Below are 23,327 nucleotides of genomic sequence, written 5' to 3'. Positions count from 1 at the left end.
TGAAATGTCTGCTATAATGTACACTCACCAAATGTTGGCTTTTACTCATAGTTAGATAAGTTATTCAAAAAAAATTTTTTTTTAATTGAATTAACAGTCTCCCATCATCCAGGCATTTAGAAAGGTCCCGTGGAGAGCAGCAAGGTAAATATAATTTGATTTCTACCTTTACAAAGTATAGAATTCAGAGACAAAAGAAGACACGCAGGCCAAGAGAGCACAGCGTTAAATCTGGATAGGTCAAGAAAATATGAACAAAATGCGAGAGCAGCACTGTGGGAGACGATTCCTCCTGTCTGGTGAGCTGGGGCAGGTGGGACCCGGAGAACAGGGAGAATGTCTACCACGCAATAAGGCAGCAATGCCATTCCAGGGCAGGGGTAGCACTGAGGGGAGAGCTGGGGCCGGACAGCATGGGCCGCATGTGGGCAGAGTAGGCTGGGAAGAGAGACCAGTAGATGAACCCAAGGATGGAATGGAGACTGGGACAGGGGCTTCATGGCTTGCAAGTCAGGGAAGACCAGGTTAGAGGGCTGTAGGAGCAAACGCTGCTCCTGCTGGGCTGACGGTCATGAGGGAACGGGTACAAGCCAAAACAAACACAGGGCAGGGCAAGCAGGCCAGCATGGTGGGTTATGTGGGAAGTGAGGAAAGCCAGGCCAGGAATAGCCACCTCCCTGGGAGTGAGAACAGGCACAGGGCCCCAGAGGGCTTGGAGCACTGCTCTGCACGTCCCTTCTCTCTAGAAGGTGGGTGGTTAGTGCTTCTGCCATAAATCTCCCCCTGAGTACTATATGGAGACAGGGCTTCGCTGGAGGACAGCTGCACCACTAATTTTAGGTTTGCGCCGGAGAAGTCAAGCAGGGCAGGGAGGAGTCAAAGTGATGGTCCTGGGCATCTGCTCCCACAAAGGCATCTGAGAACAACACGCCAATAGCTCCCTAGCATTTCGAGGATGACACTCAGTAGGGCGATTCATGTCCTCTGACGTGGTACTTCATCTCCTTCCCGGAAGACCCCTTCAAACCCAGATTCTAGCATCCAAGTGGAGTTGAGAATTCACTGGGTACATCTTAGTTATTATTTGCAGGGATAGGAGTTCGTGGGAGAAGGTGAGTAGTGGCAGAAACTTCCCATCTGCATGCTCTCCACTGGCTCTGCTCTCTGATCTGAAGCAGCCAGCCCAGTATCCAGCGGTATTTGTATTAATAACAGTTAACAGTATTAGGGCACCTCCAAGCTCACGAGATTTTTATGCATTATTTCTTAATGACCACCACAAGGAGGCAGTACTTGACATCCACACTTCGACAAATGTGAAAGCTCGGTGAAGAAAGGTTAAATGACTCGCCGCAGAATCTACTAGAAAGAGGGCTACAATGCTGGTCTTCAGATTTCAGTGCCTTTGTCCTTACCTGGCTATGGGGGTGCTGGGAGTAAGATCGAAAACAAGGCAGCTGTGGGAAAAGAGTCCAAATGTGGAGGGAGCAGACAATTATTTAGCCTTTGAGAGGAAATAGCCATTCTACTGAGGAGAAAGATTCCTCTATCATTAAGCAAACTGTTCCACAAGTAGGAGCCATTTGGACGGCAACAAAAATTTAAACAAACTCTAAGTGCTTATGATCGTCTTACATGTGGTGGTTTAGAAATAAAACGCTGGAAACAACCCGTGTAAGACACTCCAGTGGTGCTTAAAGAGCTAAAGCTCGTGTATCAGACTGGGTTTAAATCCCAGCTCTTGCACTTAAATCCCAGCAAATCACTTAACTTCTTTCGGCTTCCATTTTTTTCACCATAATATTGGGGACAATAATAGCACCTGCCTCGCCGAGAAGACTCAGACAGGATAACTCCTGCTAAGAGCTCAGGACAGGGCAAGGCACAGCATGAAGGCCATGGCCATGAGAGCCACATGGTAGTGGCTGGAAGAAACACCTTCTCTGTGGAGGCTTGGTTTTCATCGGGCCTTGAGCTCAGGAAGAGGAAATCATCTTGTCCCCATTTTATAGAACAGACCAGAAATGCAGAAATCAGCCTGAGGTCCCTGAAAGTTTCGTTTTGTCAACACCCACCCCTCTGAGTCCCTGGTTTCTCCCATGGCCCCCTGATCGGATCTGTGCCTGAATTCAACTCACTTTGCAGCAAAAGAGCAAGAGACACAGCAACCTGATATGAGTCTCTGAGAAGGAGACTTCTGTGCCTTCTGGCTTATTCTGCCCCAGCTCGGCCTGAACAAGGAAGACAATAAAAGCTGTCAGTGCCCCAGAAGGGAGGAGTCTAGTGCCAAGGCTGGCTGGGAAAGCGTCCTAGAGAAGCCTTCCAAACAGCATGGCATGCGCATGGCAAGAAGACATAACTGGGTGACACGCCTACACGGATGGGCCCAGGGGACATCACACCAATTGTCACACAGTGTCCGGGAGGCAACCACATGCTCCTGAGCTGCCAAACAGATGAATGGACACACTGCGAGATTACAGGCGGTCTTGTCGATAGAGGAAAAAGTACAAGTTCACGGACTGATGACCACAGGACATGTTGAGACTGCAGATGTCAGCAGCAAAGGCCCACGCAGGACGAGAAACACTACATGTACCTACATCATACAAATCCAAACAAATCTAAATGGAAGTTTAAGAGGAACTAATGTACCACTACAGAAATTCAGGAAAGCTCCTGTTTATTGGTCACTGAGCTGGTGATCATGAAGTTCTCTATTACTAACTGAGGATCCCCTGGTAGAATTCAACCAACTTCCACCTGACAGAACACTTGATCTCCAGAAGTTTCTCCCCCCAGAAATGGTGACTCCCCCCAGATGGTGGTCTTCAAACAAAACCCATTTCCTGACCAAACCGAGTTTAGGACAGGGTGAATCATGGACCCATTTTGGATATTCCAGATGTGTTTGGGCTTCACAAAGGTTGAGAGAGGTCTCCCCACAGTTCTCGATGTATCTGATGAGGACTTTTTTTTACTGAAATAGAATGTATTTCACTCTAGGAAATGCTGGCGTGGAGAGCCACAGGTGAGGATAGATGCTAATGGCATTCCGGGGGAGACCCAAGAGAAAAACCGTCAGGAGGAACAACAGCCTAAGATAGATGCTGAGATGCTGAAAAATCTCACAGCCGGGCATGGAAATGCTACTCCGCCAAATGACCCCATATATCTCAGAAATTGGCTGAATTCTTCCTAATATTGTTTCAAGGTCCTTGCTGAGTCACCCTCATAAATGATGGATCTTAATGGTTCCAAATATCTCCTCATGTCTAACCATCTCTCCCTTTTTAGGTTTGTGATTCACGCCACTCCAGCAAGCAGCGCCAGAGAGAAGGGGCTGAGTTTCATTTTCCAGTCATAAAAGTACATCTCAAAACCAGCACGCAGCCATGATGGACTGTGCTAAGGCCCGGATCTCATACCAAAATTGAACTGGCCAATTCTAGAGATGCACTGAGGGGCGTCACCTGTGCCTGTCACCTCTAGACTGCCTCTTTTAAGGGCTAAGCAAACTCTGTAGAGTTACTATGAGCAAAACAAGGATATCTGGAGGCTTCAGACAAGAAACATGGGCTTTTGAGTCAGAAAGATCTAGGTTCAAATCCCAGCTCTGCCATTTCTTAGTATTGTGACCTTTGGATGAGGCGCTCTCCCCATGGTTTCCTCATCTGAAAACGAGGATGATAATAATATAGCCCTTCAGGGGCACCGTGTGGATTCGAGGAAATGAGGCATGGGTGGGGAGGGATGCCCATTGAAACACGATAGTGTTTCACTCAACTCACTCAACTCAGCTGCAAGCCACCGCGCGAGTACATGAGGCCTTCTCCAGCTCTGCATCTGCTACCTAAAGGGAAAAAGCACTACGCAAGTGCCCCTACCTGATTATTCGGGTGCGCTTCTGGGTATAAGGGGTGATGACCTTGAAAAGCAGTTCCATGGCTCCATTAATTCCCAGCATGGCTCCCGTGGTGACTGTGAAAGAACAAATCACAGTAGTTACTGAACCATCTAAACCAAGAATTCTTTTTGGCATTACAGAGTAGGCCTGAGAGATAGGGGGCTCCATCTCTTGCCAAAGGCCACTCAAAAGCAAAGACACTCGATGGTCTTTGCATCCTTGGTCTGGAAGCAAAGATCACCTGTAAAGCACACATTGCCTATTCATACTATTTTCTCAAAGGGGGCCCAAGCCATGAAATTATGTTTTTTCATTCCTGATGACCCCGTGTACCTCTTCATTGTGTTCTTACTCAGAATAGTCAAAGCCAATGTCAAGCAGAAGATTTTTCAGAAAGTAGATCTTTGGCTTTCCGTTCAAGTGCTTTCACCCATCATCAACTTGCCCTGTGATGCAAACACACGAGCACACGTACACTCAGGGACACACACACACACACACACACACGCACACACCCTGGTTCCAAGTTCCCCAACAGCTTTTGTAGTTGGATCTCCCATGACTGAGTCTCAGACTTGACTGTGCCCCCATCTACTAGCCCATCAAGGGAAGAATCAATTCTTCCTCCTCAAAGGTCACTAGCCTGGGAAATTTTTGTCTTTTTGCCCAATTGAATGGTTATTTTTTTAAAAATCCATAGATCTGAGTGAGAGAAAATAACTGACAATGGTATCTGGTCGGCCCAGGCTGACCAGGGGCTTCAGATACATGTTTTGGACCCAAAACCTCTGGACGTCACGCTTATCTCTCCAGTAACACCATGGCCTCTCAGCGGCATCCCCAGTTCCTCGATGCACTCAGCTCACTTTAGGAGGACCTCTGGTTGTGTCCAAAAAATAAGGAGAGCCCCCCAGAGACAAAACGGAATCAGTATGGCAAGGGGAAGAAGTTCCCACGAAAGAAGGAAAAAAGGGATTTTGCATGGTGTGACTCTCTTGTCTCTTTCCTCCACTGCAATGGGGGTGCTGAAACCAAGGCTCAGGAATGCCTTGTGTGTTGGGCCAGTCTTGATCCAGGAAATACGAGTGGGAGCAAGGAGGTCATGGAGAAACAAAGAGAAAAACAAGGGAGGCTTATCCTGGCTTGCTCCAAGCCTCGGGAAAGAAGGATAGATGGAAATCTGGGGGCTCTAATATAGTTCATCCCAGTACAGTCCACCAGAGAGAGACTGAGGCTGATGTCTTCGTGATTACAGAGACTGTGTGTTCCTGGAACACCCTCCATGCATATGTCCCTCCTGAGGCTGGTACAGGCAGTAACTGCCTTGATCCAAATTCAGAGATTTGGCATCCTAGTCCTGCCCATCAATCTTCCATTCTCATGGCTACCAACTCAGTCATTTATTTCTAAACTGGGAAAACATGCTGGAGCCATCTCTTGGCAAATCATTCAGCGAAATTCTACTATTAAGTAGCGTTAGGGATGAAATAGTTTTAGGAGCACGGGTTCTAATATGGAAGACTTTAGACTTAGAATTGAAAGATGGGGACAATAAGAACCCCACCCCCCCACTGCCGAGTTCTTCCTTGCTGGCTGCCTGCCCAAGGTCAGCTGCCTCCAGCAGCTCCATCAACATCCCCACTGACCAGTAGAGAGATGCCAAAGGCTTCACTGGCTGTGGCAGCCCCATTATGGTTCCAGCCAACTCTTTCCACAGATAGGAGCTTTTTAGAAAGCTTTCTGGGACATTCAACAGTGGATAACAATTCACCAAAGAGACAGCGATCAATCCACAGACTTCGTGAACTCTGCTTGCGTCTCATGTCATTGTATAAAGAGTCACGGTATGAATTTTAAAATAACCTTTATAGAAAAATTCACTAGTACGATAAATGTGGTCTTAGAATATGAGACAGATGGCCACCTCCTCATACCTGCAGTTAACTCAACATTTTTAGAGCCCCTTGCTAAAAGGAATTCTTCAAGACATCTACAAGCAACAGACTTAATAAGAAAGCTAAGTTATTCAACCTAATTATTCTTTAGGAAACTAAAATGAGATACTTTGAATCTTCCACTGTTGCAAACTCCCAGTGGGGGTGAGCCACCCTCAGGCTGCTTAATAATGACAGTTGTCCTCTACACAAAGCCACAGCTCTACACTTGCACTTTCCTTAATTAAAGATGGGTTTGTACAGATCTTTTCAGCCTCTCCCATTCTGATTTTCTGGTCAACATATATGAATGTGGGAGGAGGTTCCTTCCATGAACATGGAGTGAAGGACCCATCTTGTTTTTTCCTGAAAGTACTCTATCATTATGGGTCCTCCACGGATATTAATGGAATTAAAAAATAAAATAGGACCCCCACTTACTTAGTAGATAGCTAACTAATCTTAGTGGTTCTGAGGATAGTTAGGGAGAAAAGTCACTTCCTCATTCCCCTTAGGTGTGCTTTTCTTATCATTTCAAAGGACTATGGGAAAAGAGTAGAACAGGGAAGGGAAACTAACTGAGCAGCTACAATGTGACAGACATACCCGTGGAAGTCATCTCACTTATCCATCTTCCAGGTCAGGGAGCTCTTATAAGCACTATAATTTTACAACGGAAGAAACGGAGGTAAACAGGTTAAGTGCCCATGCCGTAGGATTCCCAAGGAATGAAATCAATGTCAAACCCAGGTCTTCCTGGTTCTAAGACATGTTCTTCCCACTAGAAAGCATGACATCACTTCCACTGTACAGGAAAGGGGCTCAGAAACTAGAAATAAAGTCTGTGCTCATTCTATGTGAGAAGGGAGGTACAGAATCTACTCTGTTCATAGCACGTGTCCCCACATGGAGAGTAAACATGAGATTTGGAGTTAGAAACTCAGCCCCCAAACATGTCCGTATAAACTTAAGCAATTTCTTCTCTCTTCCCAGCTTCATTTCCCTCTTCTTGGCTATAAAATGGTAAATTTAGACACAGGACTGTTATGATAATCTAAAATAATCCCAGGCAGGAGATAGCAAGTAAGTATGAACACATGTGTCACGATGCATCTAGTTACCTGGAGGACTATGTTGAGAAGCACAGAGATAAAATGAGGTAAAGATGTTTCAGTAAAGAATGCTGTGATCAATAGGCAACTTTGGGGACACAGTACGGAGATCTGTGATGTGAAGGTCATTCTTAACATCGCCCTATGCCTTGAATATGACAAAGTCTGAATAAAGCCCTACACTCTCTCCTGTCATAAATCTTTTCCACCATGTAGTACTAATGGAGAAGCCTAGAATACATGATGTGTGCTTCCCAAGGGCAAACAATACTGGCGCCCAACCTCAGTCATGAGCTCAAGAGTTCTACCTGGATGAGGAAGAGACAAAGAAAGAACTTTTTACCTCTATAACCTCCAAAACATGACGCTCCTCGTGACCTATTTATCTTGCTGGGACAACATATATCCTACACCCAGACCCTCCTTCCAACCCCAGCCCCTAAATGGTTGCTAGGTGTCCTGGCCCAGGTCTGGAAGCCACCCCAGAAAGCCATAATTTGAGTCACTTACCACTAGAGGCGAACACACGCAGAGCCCAGAGACAGTGAAGGAGGTTCTGGCTGTGGGACAGGTTTTTCCTGGCCAGAATCAATGTCACATCAAGTGCTTCTAATTCCAGGGCCTTCTGTCCAAACTTTTTATCTAGGAACATAAATCAATCCATCTTAGTTATATTCCACACTAATTCAGAGGGCTGCACAATGCATGGAGCACAGGAAGGCAAAGATGGAAGAGGCAAGAGAATGATCGTAACCAATGTGACTTTTCCCATCTGGTGGAAAATGCTACTAAGTACGTCCCCACTGGAACCAGGTGGGGGTCCAGAAGAGCCAAGGCAGGTTATACATAAAGTCCATTCATTCTTCAAATAATATTTATACGAGGCCTTGTGGGTTGTATGACATACACCCTGTATGTTCGCGTGCTTCTGGCTGACCTCAAATGTGAACTACAGTTTAGTAGGGTATAAATTTCTTCCTTTAAGATAGTTCTGGAATATAGGACACTTAAAATACAGAACGCCCAAATGCAACGTGTGGAACTTGATTGGCTCCTTCTTTGAACACATCTGTAATTGCCCCATTGGGAAACATTTGGAGAAACTGAAATGAGTATAAATTATACACGTATTGTCAATTTTGTTAGATTTGTAATCGTGGTATCAGGATTATGTAGGAAAATGTCTTTTCAAAGAAACACACTCGAACGTATTAAAGAGCAAAATTCTATCTGTAATTTTCCTGAATTGCTCTCAGACTCATTGAAGGTAGAAATGAGTAAAGCAGACAATATCCTAAACCCGGTTTGCCAATATCCACCCCTAGACCAAAGGACACCAGCAAAGAGACGGCCACCAAACTAATACGACCGGAGCCCTTCACCAGCACAGAGGCGTCTCTCGGGCTCCGTTAGGTCAGCCCCCCGCAGCCTGCACGGCAGTGGTGAGGGCTACAATCTGGCGATGGCAGAGGCTACAGTGACACAATGATGCCAGTAGGATGATCCAGGAGCAGAGCTTGGGAATCAGGGCCCTGATGGCCTTGGTCCATCCTGCGCCTCTCTCTCTTCTATGAAACCTACATGACTCTAGTTTGTCAGGCCCCCACACTAAGCAGGTGACATCCAACCTCACTTAATCCTTACAGCAAACCCTAAAATTAAGGACTCATACCTCTATTTTGTAGATGAGGGACCAATGGCTCAGAAAGGGTACATAATTTACCCAAGGCAGCACAGCTAATTAGTGCTGGAGTGAGGCCTGAAACCCAGATTTGACTTCTCAGTTAACACTACTTACAACCAGGGTAGAGATGGTGTCTCTCCCATCTTTCTCTATAGTTCACGTGGCTACTCTTTGCTTTGCTAACTTCTCCTCCTTCAAGTGTTGGCTCACCTGTTACCTCTCTCTGAACACACCATCTTAGAGGAACATCTCCCCTTTTTTTCCTTCCCTCACAGCTACTAGTTAATTATCATACTCTGCCTAGCGAATTATTCACTTTCAGCCCTTCCCCACTTTAATGTAAATTCCATAAGAGTACGCCCCTTATCTGTCTCGGTGACCAGTGTTCCCAACACCTGGCACAGTGCCCAGACATTCCGGGCTAAATATTCAATGAACGGACTGGATTGTTTTGTCGAGAACATGCTCGCGCAGGTGCTGGCCGAGGCCTGGGTCTTCGTCGTGACCTGCGGCGTGTGGAGTGGACTCAAAGCAGAGATCCAGACAGTGCAAGGTCAGGGTGCCCCTGAGCCCCTGCTCCCTTGTGGCCGCCTCTGCCTGCACTGGACAACACAGGTCCACCTTCCGCAGCACCGGAGCTCCCCCACTGTGACTTACGTAAGACCTCACGCAACTGAAGCTTGACTGTTAATGACTAGGTCGCAAGGGCTGCGTGCCTCCTGAGTGCCCGGGCTTTTTAAACTGTGCGCCGAGAGGTTCTACAGTTTTAGGGAGGTGCTTCAGGGTCTTCTCTGAGCAAAAAGAAATGGGTATGGAGCCTAAAGAGAAAGAGTTCGAGGCCCCCATCTTCTACTAGGGAAGCTCTGGTTCCATGTGGCTTCTAGTAGTAGGCTGAAAACTCACCCCCCAAAATTCGTGTCTACCTGGAACCTCAGAATGTTATCTTCTTTGGAAATGGGGTCTTTGCAGATTTAATTATTTAAAGTGAGGTCACAGGTTTACGTGGGCCCTGAATCCAGGGACCAATGTCCTTGTAAGAAGAAGACGACACACAGAAGGACACAGGGTAGGACACCAAGTGCAGACGCAGGTAGAAACTGAAGTGGCAGGTGTACAAGCCAAGAAACGCCACGGACGGCTGCAAACACAGAAGTTAGCAGAGGGCCATGGAACAGATTCTCCCTCGCAACCTCCAGAAGGAACCAACCTTGCCAACACCCTCATTTCAGGCTTTCCGGTCTCCAGAACTGTGAGAGAATATACTTCTGCTGTTTGGAGCCACCCAGTTTGTGAGAATTTGTTACAGGAGCCCCAAAAAACTCATACACTCATATAATGAACTTCTGTGTAAGAGTCTGCTCGTAGAAATGTTCTGTTTATTCTTAAAGTGCTTGAAAAACTGCCTGGGAGCACCTCCCCTCTGTCCCCCATCTGCTCCGTGCTCCATGTAGTCCCTGTCCGCTCGGGGCCCTGCCCTGGCACTGGACAACTAAATGATGTCTCCTGTGGGGCTGGTCCCGGCTCCAAAGTGTCTAGGACTTCCCTGCACTTCCCCACTAGAGTTTCCTAAATTGCTGTCATGAGAACACCCCCACAAGTGCCTTTTCAGCCATCTTTAGATCCGGAGGGTGTGGATACCTCGTAGGCCCACTTTGGCCAGCAGCCGGAAGAGGGGCAGCAGGACATCGTAGTCTGGAGAAGCTGACCTGGCTGTGTCCACCAGGGTCTGCAGAAGCGCCTCGCTGCCCCCTTTACTGATCATGTAGCGAATCCTTCGGTCAGTGCCTGAGGGAGAAAGCAGAGGACAGCTAGGCCCCCAAATAATCACCCTCATTTTCTTGGCGCAGAAAGCAGACCCCTCAGACAGAGACAGAGCAAGGATCGGTTCACCCCAGAAACGATTTGGCCCAGAAACCAAAACAGAGTGGTTTCTGAAGGAACTCATGTAAAGCTGTACTTTTAGGGAAGGGATTGGGGTAGGGGTGAGACACGGAGAAATAATGGAATATTTAAGCACCTAGGTGTGTCCACCTGCATAAACCACTTTCCTGAGAAGCAACGGAATCTCAGTGTACGTATGCGTTCTTGTGTGTGTGGCTTCCGTGGAATCATATCTTTAATAGAAAAGGGAGTATCAGTATCCCTCTGGTATAGGCTTGAGTCCTCTGTAATGAGGATCCGGATGACAGTTTGCCTGAAATAATTTAATTGGTGATGTAACAGCTTTATGGTGCTGGTCTCCAGCAACTGACAAGAGGAATATAGGGAAACAGCTAGAGTGCTTCTTTAAGAAACAGACAGCCAGTCATCCATGTCGGGAGTTTTGAAAAGGGCCTGGAGCTAGGATCAGGTACATTGGTCTTTCTACCTAGTAAGAGTCGTGAACATGGATCTCCCCCACCTTGCCCCAGGACAAGCTCAAAAGCAGGGATTAGTTTCAACTTGGAAGGGGACCCCCGTGGTTGTCCATGCGCCGTGCATGGTTGACCCAGCGAGGTGGCCAATACGGTGGGACGTTATCAGCAAAGAAGACCCTCCGGTGTTTCAGCCGACAAAAAGGAACATTGTCTACGAAAGAAGTGGTGATCAGCTCCTATAGCAGAAGGTCAACTCCAAGGTTTCAGTGCACGGGTTCCAGGCACCTGGGCAAAGTGAAGGAGGCACCATCCCACAAGACAAAAGCTTCATCTATACAGGGTACCACACTCAGAAGGCTGTAGGGGAGTCACCCCACCATCGGAGGGCAGCACAGCCTATGGGAAAACCTCACCGGGACAGGACCCTCCCTCCTGGAACTGAAGCCAGATGCGCCTGGACAGGGGACGGACGTTTGCTTTGGTCCTGCCCGTTTGGTGTGCAGATTTCTTCCCAATGCAATGTGCCCGGCATCCGTAGCAACGAAAACTGAGTGAGTGCTGAAATGTCCGAGAGGGTCTATTTTCCAGAACCCTCACACTGAAGTGAGCTAGCAGAGGCATGCCCCAGTTAACCAGCTGATTCCAGTGTGGTGAACTATGTCATCGTTTCTCTGAAAACTTAATAGCTTACCACACCAAGTCGAGCTCCTGCCTCATATTCCCATCTGCACTTGACACATGTTAGGAAGCTGCCAATACCTGACTCTAAATGGGCGGAGGGAGTGGAGTAGAGGAAGGGGAGGGGTAGAGTCACGAGGGCTGGCTCTCTCCAAGACAGCCGCAGGCCCCTGGAGGACCTTGGGTTAACCACAGATGAGACACCATAGAATAACCACCCAGAGCCAAACCTCCTCCTACGTTTAGGTCACCATGGGGTGGGTGACAAGATAAAGAGCCCGACTAAGCCTGAGGTACAACCAGCCCACTCTGGGGGCAGTTGATTGTCTCTGACAGAAAACATGACCTGGAGCACCGCCACCTACAGACCACACAGAATCCAGGAGACACCACAGCCACAGCACCCCCGCCACCTCCTCCCACTCACCAACAGAAAGAAGATCTCCGAGGACCTGGAGGATGGTCAGGATGGACTCCTTATCAGAGGACCTCTGCAATGAAAACACAGGCACCATCGTCATGAAGGAACGCACAAGGAGAGACGCAGTGTGGTCACGGACGCCCCTGGACCTGGCAGGGCTGTGCTCCCTTCCATTGAGAGAGACTTGCAGCAGTGAGAAACAGCTGAAGGGACGTTCCTTCAGTGGTGGCCGTGAGGGGACTCACAGAGACAAGAGTCCCAGGGGCTCTGCCTCCATATTTAGCCTTCAGGACCCCATTTTGGGGGACCCATTTTGTAGTAACACCAGCACGATGGGCGACAGAAGAAGCAACACACATCGCTCGTATATGGCATTTAAGAAACAAAACCAAGGAAGAAAGGGGGAAAGGAGACCAACCAAAAAACAGACTTTCGACTACAAAGAACAAACTGATGACTGGAGGGGAGGTGGGTAAGGGGAAGGGGGAAACAGGTGAAGGGGATGAAGACACGCTTATCCTGATGAGCCCTGAGTGACGTAGAGAATTGCTGAATCCCTACAGGGTACACCTGAAACTAATAGAACACTGTATGTTAGCTATACTAGAATTAAAATGTGTAAAAAGAAAAAAAAAATGTGTTTCTTAAACAAAAAAAAAAGGAAAAAAAAATAAAAAGTATCAATACTTCAGGCAGAGACAGCAAATGAGAAGGGGTTTCGCCCCCCAAAATGGCTAAGCAGGCTCAGATTGCTTTGAAATACAGGGCAGAGAGCAGGAACAGAAATCCACGAAAATGTTCTGAGGGAAAGGCGTCCCTGAGTGGGAAGGATGATTACTCATGTTCTCAAGAGAAACCTAAGGTAGGACCAAATCCCACCACTCCCACACCCTGGTAACCATCATTCTACTCTGTTTTTTCTACATTGCACACTTAAGTGATATCCTATAGTCTTCCCCTGGGTGACTTATCTCACACAGCATGATGTCCTCAAGGTCCATCCACGCTGTTGCAAATGGGAGGATTTTCTTTCTCATGGCTGAATAATATTCTGAAGTGTGTGTGTATGGGTGTATGGGTGTGTGGGTGTGTGTGTGTGTGTGTGTGTGTGTATTGGACTTCATGGCTCCTTTATGGTTCAGTATGGTAGCAATCTGCGAAACATGTATTGCACACTTTCCCGAGAACAAACTGTGTTCCAGGTGCTAGGATCACAGATGTACACAAAACTTTGTCTCTTCTCTAAAGATTGGTATCGCTATCCATTCTTCTGTTGATGGACACTTCGGTTGCTTCCATGTCTTGGCTACCATTAAGCCTGCTGCAGTGAACATGGGTGTGCACAGGTATCTCACCAAGAGTCTGATTTCAATTCTTTTTTATACATACCTAGGAATCCTATCTTTTATACTACTCAAGAATATTAACTTGAAATGGCTCAAAGATTCAAATGTAAGACCTGAATCCACAAAACTCCTAGGGAAAACACACACACACACGGGGAAAAAAGCCCTGACATGGGTTTTGGCAATGATTTCTGGGGTAAGAAACCGGAACAAAACCTAAAATAAACAATTGGGACCATATTACACTAAAGAAAGAGCTTCTGCACAGCAAAAGAAACAATCAATAAATTGAAAAGGCAACATGGGAGAAAATACTCACAAAGCAAATATCTGATAAGGGACGGATATCCAAAATATATATTAAAAAATTAATACAACTCAATAGCAGAAAAACAAATAATCCAATATTAAAATGGGCAAAAGACCTAAACAGACATTTTTTCAAAGAAGACGTACAGATGGCTGATATGTACATGAAAAAATGCTCAACATCACTCATCATCAGGAAAATACAAATCAAAACACAGTGAGAGATCACCTCAGACCTACAACAATGGTTTTTATCAAAAGACCAGAGATAACAAATGTTGGCAAGAATGTGGAGAAAAAGGAGCCCTATATGCTATTTTTTTTAGGTAGGTTATTTAAGGCAAAGCTTTAATCTTCACCTTAGTAAGTCTCAGGTTCCCCATCTACTTCAAAGACCTTAATAACTCCCCCTTACATGTAGGATAAAGTCAGAGCTCCTTAATAAGGTTCCCAAAGCTCCTCATGGTCCTGTCCCACTTACCTCTCCAGCTTTATTATTCATTACTACACCCCTGCCCAAAGCATATGCTTTGACAATGTGGAACTACTCGTTTCCTGCTCAGCCACATAGGTCTTGCCCCTGTACCCATGATCACGCTATTCCCTCTTCCTGAAGCCTGCTCAGTGCCAGTTATCCCCCATGTATACCAATGTCTCCTATAGGATTCCAACCCCACTCCCTGCAAACTGGGTCTGGGTCTCTCTGCTCCCCACATCACTCTGGGCTACTTCTGACAGTGCATTCACCACATGGTACTTAGGCATAACTTCCCACTCTACCCCCACTCTATATTAATCTCTAGAGAAGGGACCAAAGTTTGTGCATATCTGTATTCCCAGCACCTGCAACTGAGGCCATTGCAGGGCAAGTGTGCAATGTTTTTCAGACTGCAAACAAACTGAACCATAAAGGAGCCATCAAGTCCAATACCACATCCCAAGAGCGGTGCTTACACTTTCTCCAATCCTGGGCTTAACACCTTCCAGGAACTCACACTTCAATGGCTCAGCCAGGACAAGGAGGGGATGTGTCAAATGAGGCCCCAGCTTGGGTGCAAAATTCTAATTTTAAAATGCGGTAATCAGGATAAATGATATTTTAATGCTCTATTTTTTACAAATCAAAATCAATGCAAAAAAAATTCATAGTGATCAAAGAGCAGCCTGGGTGACTTAGTTGGTTGTGTGTCTGCCTTCAGCCTATGATCCCAGGATCCCCAGTTTGGGCTCCCTGCTCAGCAGGGAATGCGTTTCTCCCTCTGCCTCTCCCCCCACTGCTCGAGTGCTCTCTCTCAAATAAATAAAATCTTATTTTTAAAAAAATCTGTAATGAGCTTAAAATAGCAAAAATTAACTCTTTAACTCCTTTTCCAGGTGTGATGAGACATCTGGGGACCCTTAGGGACTTGGTAGCTACACGTCCCCAGAAAAAGACTCGGGTTTGCTCTGACATCTCCACTGAGCGCTGTGGCTTAAGGAGGGCAGTCTCAGCGGGCACTGGGCTGACATCTCCCATCATGTGAGTGCCACCCTCCAGCAAATATCATCCATACATGCGCGCAGTGTCAGTGCTTCCTGCCCCTCCAGAGTCTACCCAGGCCTGGGAACACAAACCAAGAAGCAACAGAGCCATCATTCTGGGGAGTTTGCTGGTCTTTGATTCTAGTACAAATTCCAATGTGTGTTTGCTTGGGGACAGGTGTCCCTACACCAAAAAACCATGCTTCGGATGCCAGTGTGTCATAGGATTAAACTCAATTCAGACACTATGTACTCGGAGACAGCATAGATTCCACAGGCTAAGGGTTCAGTCCCACAACCCTGCTCGCTGCTTTAGACTCCAGCCTCAACCTCCAGGTTTTTACTGTACAGCTGGTCCTTGAACTACACAAGTTTGAGCGCACAGGCCCACTCGCATGGGGATTTTTTTTCCCATAAATACAGTAATGTGCTCAAAATGTATTTTCCCTTATTATTTTAAAGGAACTTTCTCTACCTGACTTTAAGAATACAGCACCTCATACAGTTAACACACGGAATATGTCATCAATACCGCTTCTAGTCAACCCTAGTCTGTTTATTAAAGTTTGGGGGGGAGACAAAAGTTATATGAGGATTTTTGACTGCGTGAGGAGTCAGTGCCCACGTTGTTCAGGGTCAACTGTACTTCTGAGCCACCGGCTATAAATTAAAGATTCCCTCCTCAGGTGCCACTAACTCGCTAGAGCAGCTCACAGAACTCAGAGAAACATTTTACTTACTAGGTTACCAGTTTGTTATAAAAAGGTTGTAACTCAGGAACAGCTGGGAGCTTCCGCATTGTCCCGGGGCATCTCCGCCTGTTCACACTGAGCCTTAAAAATAACACTGCCAGTTAATTTACCAGCAAAATTGGGTTTGTTTGGGAATAACACACGCCCCGCTTTCTGCAAAAGTACAACCAGGTCCTGGGACCGAAGCCGCGCGGGGCTCCTTTATAGAGGGAAGGTGGGCGGGGCCGCTACAAACGAAAGAGCCATTGGAGAAAACTGGGAGTTCAAAATATAGGGGCTTTTCATTGGCTGAGTTGTGGCGGCCCCTCATTGGCTGGGCTGTTGCCAGGGGAAGAAGGAAAATTTTCTTCCTCCTGCTGGGATAGTAAAGTAAAATGTATCTACCTGGGAGGCAAGTTTCTTCCTGTTGGGTCTGCAATTGACAACTGGTAGGGCAAGGGAGCTTCCCGGGCTCGCCCCTCCACTCCATTCTAAACAGGGCTTACTTTTGTTAATTTTTACTCCACCGAGCTAAGAGTTTTCTGAACACTGTCGTTTTGGGGTTTTACTTGTATTAAAATTTTTTTTTTTTAAAGGGGGTTGCTGGCTGGCTCAGTAGGTAGAGCAAGAGATTCTTGATCTCAGGGTTGTGAGTTGAAGCCCCACATTGTGTATAGAGATTACTTAAAAATAAAATCTTAAAAATGTGTATATATATTTCTCTTTCTTGTTATAAATCACATGATCACAGCAGGACTGCGGCCCTTCGAAAGTGGACCCAAAGGTGGCTCAGGGTAAAAAACTAAGTCCCTGAATGGTTCCTGATAGTCCCTAATGGTTTTGGATCCACCTTCAGCACCCCCAAAATTGCTCTCCTTTCTAAGAAGAGGCAAGGGGATAAAAGGTAAAAAGCCAGGCTCTACCATATTGTGTAACTTGTAAAATGCTGGATTCATGTGTTAGAATCAAGAGCCAAGAAATGGAACATAAGAGAGGAAACGGGGAGATGAGAAAAAGAGGAAAAGAGAAAAACTAATACAGTAGAAACTTATTGAAGAGGAATAAAAGATCCAGATTTAATTTCCTTTCATTCAATTATTCATGCACTCATCCCACAAATGTTCACTGAAAACCATCTACGTTCCAGGCACCAGGCTAAAGATGCAAATTGATCAAAATGCAATCTGCCTTCATGGGGTTCCAGGCCTGGCGCACGATCAGGACCTAGGATGGTAAAGACCACGACAAAGAGAAGAGGCTACAGGATCCAGGGAAGGAGCTCTAACCTAGCCAGGTCCGTGAAAGACTACTCAAAGAAGCCAGGCGGAAAGGGGGTGGGAGGGGAGGGTTCCAACTATGTTGTAGCCCTGTGAGCTCAGAGGGAAGCGTGACAGAGTGTGGTGACATCCGGGGATAAAACTGCTTCCATATGACCAGATTGAAGGAGGCAGATGGTGAAGGGAATTGTGAATTCCTGTGGGCAAGAACTAGGTCTTATTCATCTCTGATTCCCCATCTCCAAAGGTGTGATAGATCATCCATATATTGTGTTGAATTAATATCTCAAGCCTAAGAATTGTCTGCCTTATTACAATGCCCACTAAAACTCTCTGAGAACATTGTTCTATATGCTTCTATTGTATCTGCCAGCAGGGATATAGAGCTGGGCACACAGAATATCCTAAATCACCACCCCTAAATTGGTTTGACCTGTGGCCAACACACTTGGCTGCAGATGCCTGAGACATCCCTCTGTAATTGCTTCCAAGAAAACCCCATTTGTAGCAGTGTGCTGATGGAGCACACACGTCATAATCTCCCCTGCCCCGGGAAGGGGTCCCGGAGCCTCTCCTCTGAGCCTTTCTTCATTTCGTGCGATTGATTTAGAAGTGAGTCTAACCGCAGATCTGGATAAGGAAACCTAAATAAACATCTGCTGAGATTCCAAAAAGATTTTTTTTTCCCTAGGATTTAAAAAGAGAGAGAGAGAGACCTTTTTCTTTTTCTTTTTTTTTAAGATTTTATTCATTTATTTGAGAGAGAGAGAGCATGAGAGAGGCGAGGTCATAGGGAAAAGCAGACTCCCTGCCGAGATGTGGGACTCGATCCTAGGACTCCAGGATCATGACCCAAGCCAAAGGCAGTTGCTTAACCCACTGAGCCACCCCGGCGCCCCCCAAAAAGAGAGAGACCTTTAAAAACAAACGAGGCAGGGGGCACCTGGGTGGCTCAGTGGGTTAAGCCTCTTCCTTCAGCTCAGGTCATGATCCCAGAGTTCTGGGATCGAGCCCCGCATCGGGCTCTCTGCTTGGCAGGGAGCCTGCTTCCCTCTCTCTCTCTCTGCCTACTTGTGATCTCTGTCTGTCAAATAAATAAATAAAATCTTTAAAAGAAATAAAAAGGCCAAAAAAATTCTCTTTCCTGTTTTGGGGTGCTGTCATATAAGGACATGATCCTGGGTCATTGTTGACATTGTGAAACCACTTGAATCAACTTTATAGAACCCCCTATCTGGGCACTTTCAGATACGTGAAATAATAAATACCCACCCTTGTAAAAGCCACTGTTAGTTAAGTAGTTCGTTACCGACTTCTGATGTGATGGAGCAAAGAAGAAAATTTCACACCTCCACGTGCCCTCTTAGCAAACATTATGGTCTTAATAAACAGGAAAGAAATTAATTTCACAAACCACTGGAAGGCCAGCCACCGCCATGGAAACAAAGAGACAGTATCATCCTATAGATGTTGCGTTCCTAATGTTCTCACTCAGCCCTGAGCCAGAAGGAATCAGCACAATACTGTTTTTCTTTAAATAAAAATTATGGCTATCGGTGGAGAAAAAATGCGATACCAAATCCCAACTGGCATTAATTTATGCACTACTATATTTACCAATAAATATTTTACACTATTTAGAAGAATAATACAAAGCCATTATCTCACCCACTGTAATAATAAATGAGCAATTAAAGAAGGCAGGATGTGATGTGCCTCAATTTTCCTTTAATGATCCTTTTAAATGAATCATTGAGTAATCCCCTGTTGTTTAAGACTTTCCTATGAAAATTGGTTCTGCCAAGCTTTCATGGAGAGGCAGGCAGTTGGAAGAACAAACAGTGTCTCTCACAGTCTGTGGGGTTTTGAACTGCAATTTTCTCAAATACTGTTTCGCATTTGTTGCTCCCTTGCTTTGAAATCATCTGCGGCTCCCATTGCTTTCCTCCTGCTGACTCCTCATGATAATATGTAATTAAGACCTTTCACATCACACAGCCTTTGAGGCTCACCTGCAGCCACTCCGTCCCCCCCAGCTCTGAGCCTGCCGACTACTGAAGACCAGGGGCCATGCCCCAAGTCCATCATGGGTACCGGTGACTGCATAACCTTGCTCACATTGCTGCCCCCTGCTGGAGGACTAGCTCTTTCCCCTCCGCCTTAGCCCATGAAACCTACTCGGTGCTCAGTTCCAAGCTCCAGTGCCCTTCCTATACAGTTTTCCCAGCTAAGCTGCCTTCCCGGCACCCATTACCCAAAACCGCCCCACGTCTGCTCATGTTGGGCACTGCACAACTCCAGGGGGTGCCATTCATAAATACTACAACATGATTGGTGCTCCCTTAAGTGGTGCAATGTGGTGTCCTGGCTTCTCTGAACTGTTTGCTCTACGTTTGTTTTCCCACAACCCACGTTGTACCTACCTTTATGAGAGAATTCTTTTTTTTTTAAGATTTTATTTATTTATTTGGCAGAAAGAGATCACAAGCAGGCAGAGAGGCAGGCAGAGAGAGAGAAAGATGGGGAAGCAGGCTCCCTGCTGAGCAGAGAGCCCAACGCGGGGCTCGATCCCAGGACCCTGGGATCATGACCTGAGCTGAAGGCAGAGGCTTTAACCCATTGAGCCACCCAGGTGCCCCTATGAGAGAATTCTTACTAGACCCTGCTTATTTTCTTTTTTTTTTTTTTTAATTTATTTGACAGACAGATCACAAGTAGTCAGAGAGGCAGGCAGAGAGAGACAGGAGGAGGAGGCAGGCTCCCTGCTGAGCAGAGAGCCCAACGCGGGGCTTGATCCCAGGACCCTGGGATCATGACCTGAGCCGAAGGCAGAGGCTTTAACCACTGAGCCACCCAGGCGACCCAACCCTGCTCATTTTCTTACCTCCTTGTCCTGATGGTCTATTGTGGGGTGACAAGCTGAGCCAAAATGTAATGGCTCAAAACAAAAGCCTTTTTATTTATCTCTGGATTTTGTGGGTGGGGGATTTGGGCAGAACTTGCCTAGGGGATTCTTTTATTGTCCATGGTGTCAACCAAGGTCCCTGGTGGCCCTCAGCGGGTAGATGGGCTGGCTGGTCTGAAAGTTCTATGACGGTGACACCTTGGCAGGGATGGTGTCCCCTTGGCAGGCTGGAGAACTGGGCTCACCATGGACTATTGACCGGAGTACCTATGTGTGTCCTTTCCAGCATGACAGGTAATTGGACTTTTTACATGGCAACTAGCTTCCCCCCAGAGCAAGGATTCCAGGCTTGGAATCCTGGGGCTTTTGAGGCTGGGGGGAAGCCTCAAAAGTCTAACCACCATCTCTGCTGCATTCTCTTGGTCTGTCAAGTCACCGTTCAAAGCCCGGATTCGAGTAGACAGAGTTAGGCTCCACCCTCTGAGCTGGAGGCGTAGTAGAGAACTGAAAACCATTTTTTAATCTTGCACACTCCCTTTAGACTGAGAGCTCCTCTAGAGCAAGTATTTTGTCTTGTTCCCCTTGGTATCCTCAGATCCTAACATGGGATCTTGCAGAGAGTCGACGGTAAATTCTGGAATGGAAGCTTAGTGCACGATCTGCCACAGTCTTGCTGTCCTTTTCTTGTCAATGAACAACTCACCTCAAAGTATACTCCAGTGAGAACATGGTTACAGAAGTTAACAAGGTACGCAGTTCAATGTTTCTATCAGCGACTGAACAAATGATCAAACGTAGCGGTCCCCACTTTACAGGATCCCCAGTGGGTGCCTGAAACCATATAGAGGATGTGAATCCTATCTATCCTATGTGCTTTCCTACACCTACACACCTCTGAGAAAGCTTCAGTTATAAATTAAACACGGGAAGAGATTAACAGCAATAACTGATAATAAAACAGAACAATTATATCAATATTTTGTCATAAAACTTACGTGACTGTGGTCTCTTTCTCACACACACACACACAAAATACCTTATTACTCTGCATTCATCTCTCCTCTGGGGATGAGGTCAGGGGGTAAAATGCCTATGTGATGGGATGAAGTGAGGTGAATCAGGTAGGCATTGCGACAGTCAGAGGGAGGGTCGTCTCCTGCCAGACCACAACTGGCCATAGGTAACTGAAAACACGGGAAGCAAAACCACAGATAAGAAGAGACTACTGGGGGTGCCTGGGTGGCTCAGTCAGTTAAGCATATGTCTTCTGCTCAGGTCATGATCCCAGTGTCCTGGGATGGAGCCCCGCATCAAGTTCCTTGCTCAGTGAGGAACCTGCTTTTCCCTCTGCCTGCCACTCACCCTGCTTGTGTTCTCTGTCTCTCTCTTTCTGGCAAATAAATAAATAATAAAATCTAAAAAATTTAAAAATAAAAAAAAAAAAAGAGGAGACTACTGTAGGATGCCAGTAAATAGGGAACATCAATACCATCACAGGCTTAAAGTGAAGGAAGAAAAGAAGTAGCCCATGCCCCTCTCCCCAATTTTCTCAAGATCAGGTCCAATTTTACTGACAGTGGAAAAACCATCCATCCCCATCCCATTTTGCACAGCACCCCGATATCACAGAAGTAGGGTGCTAGCACTCTGCTACTCTCTTCCCACAGGTTGGAAGAACCTTTGAATTCTAAAATTCTTGATCTCTAAAGAATAAGACAAAAATCTCTTCCAAACTCATGAGCCAGGAGCACAGGACACAGCTCATAGCCCAAGAAAACCATATTGCCGAAAATAAATTTGTTCTTCCAGTGATGCGGGGTGAACATTCACTAGTGATGGTCCATTGGTTAACTAAAAGACATTATTAAATTTGGAGTTGGTAATGAATGACGGAAGGGAGCACTAATCACAAACTTCAATTACGAAAAGCAGTTGTAAGACCAAAAGTGGTGACAGGTGGTTCTCTGTTTTTAACCTGAAGGAAATGGGCAGAAGCTGTATCATTAGAAATATAGTTTAGGTAGAAAGGTAAAACTTCCTGTTGAGTCTGAAATGGGTTCAAAAGAGAGAGGTGTTTTAGGAGTATGAGCCAAAATATCTATGAATGAGATGAAATGAGGTTTGTTTCAATATTATGGGGGTATTGGTGGAAATAGTGGGGCATATAAAAAGTTTGTCATATAAAAAGAAAAGTTTGTCATAATTACGGAAGCTGGATGATGGGTGACATGGTTTTATAACACAGTGTTACAAAATAAAGTAAAACAAAATAAAATAAAATGGTGGGTAATGTTTTCTGGCTAGAGTGTCTTAGATGGAACCTTGAGAATGAACAATCCCATAGTTCTCATTCTTTTCTCATAGTTCTCAGGCCCCAGAATTTGACAAACACCCCAATTAGAAATTGAGTCTTATGTAATTAATGGTTAAGGAAATCACTGATCTTCCTCCCAGGTAAGAGAATATCCAGAGTCCAGTGTGGGGTAGGATAGAATGTGGTCCATTTTTCATTCAGTTGACAGACGTTGTTGAGAACTTACTGTGTATCAAACACTGTATGAGGCACCAGAACACCACAGGTAGCATAAAAATGCTCAACCCCTGTCCTCCTGAGGCTCTCAAGCTAGTTAGAGCAGCAGGTATTACCTAAGTAGTCACCCAAAGGGGTGTACAATTGAGACTAGGGATAAGTGTCTAGGTTTTGTATTGTCTTGTAAAATAAGCTTATTTGACATGAGTCAGAAAATGATTCCCTTAAGAAGTCACAATAAGGCCAAGAACTAAAGAATAAGCAGGAATTAACTAGGTGAAGATGGGAGGGAAGGAAGCTCAGGGTGAAATAGAGCTAAAGGAGAGGGGCATACAGAGTCCAGTGGCTGGAAGAAACATGGCAAAGGCAGGGGACATGAAGACAGCCCATGAGGCTGGAGTAGGGAAAAGGGAGAGGAGTTTAAAAGGATGTACTTTTTTTTCCATCACCTTAAGAGAACCATTTTGACCAAAGAAGCCTGTTTCAGCCTTCACCTCTTAACCCTAGCTAGTCCCTGCACACATTCACACACACTCGTGCCCTGTGTTCTCATGGGCACCCAAAGCCCTATAAGTCTTTTCCCTTTCTCTGACAGCTCCAGGTGGGCAGACTTCG

At 46.0% G+C, this 23,327-nt stretch overlaps 1 protein-coding gene across 1 annotated transcript in view; it reads right to left on the bottom strand.

The window, feature by feature from the left end:
* The window catches only part of AGBL1 (ATP/GTP binding protein like 1), a gene marked incomplete at its 3' end in the record, with an annotated part of 181,941 nt that overhangs the window by 109,835 nt on the left and 48,779 nt on the right, over positions 1-23,327 (bottom strand). The window contains exons 2-5 of the mRNA XM_032842369.1: positions 12,100-12,163; positions 10,276-10,422; positions 7,464-7,595; positions 3,888-3,981 (exon numbers count right to left, since the gene is read on the bottom strand). Of these exons, the coding sequence (XP_032698260.1) occupies positions 3,888-3,981; positions 7,464-7,595; positions 10,276-10,422; positions 12,100-12,163 (437 nt within the window). The remainder of the gene's footprint in view (positions 1-3,887; positions 3,982-7,463; positions 7,596-10,275; positions 10,423-12,099; positions 12,164-23,327) is intronic.

This window comes from Lontra canadensis, unplaced genomic scaffold (genome assembly GCF_010015895.1).
Source record: "Lontra canadensis isolate GAN:19392208 unplaced genomic scaffold, GSC_riverotter_1.0 scaffold128, whole genome shotgun sequence".
Taxonomy (NCBI): Eukaryota; Metazoa; Chordata; class Mammalia; order Carnivora; family Mustelidae; genus Lontra; species Lontra canadensis.
This window is presented reverse-complemented; position numbering and strand designations above follow the sequence as displayed.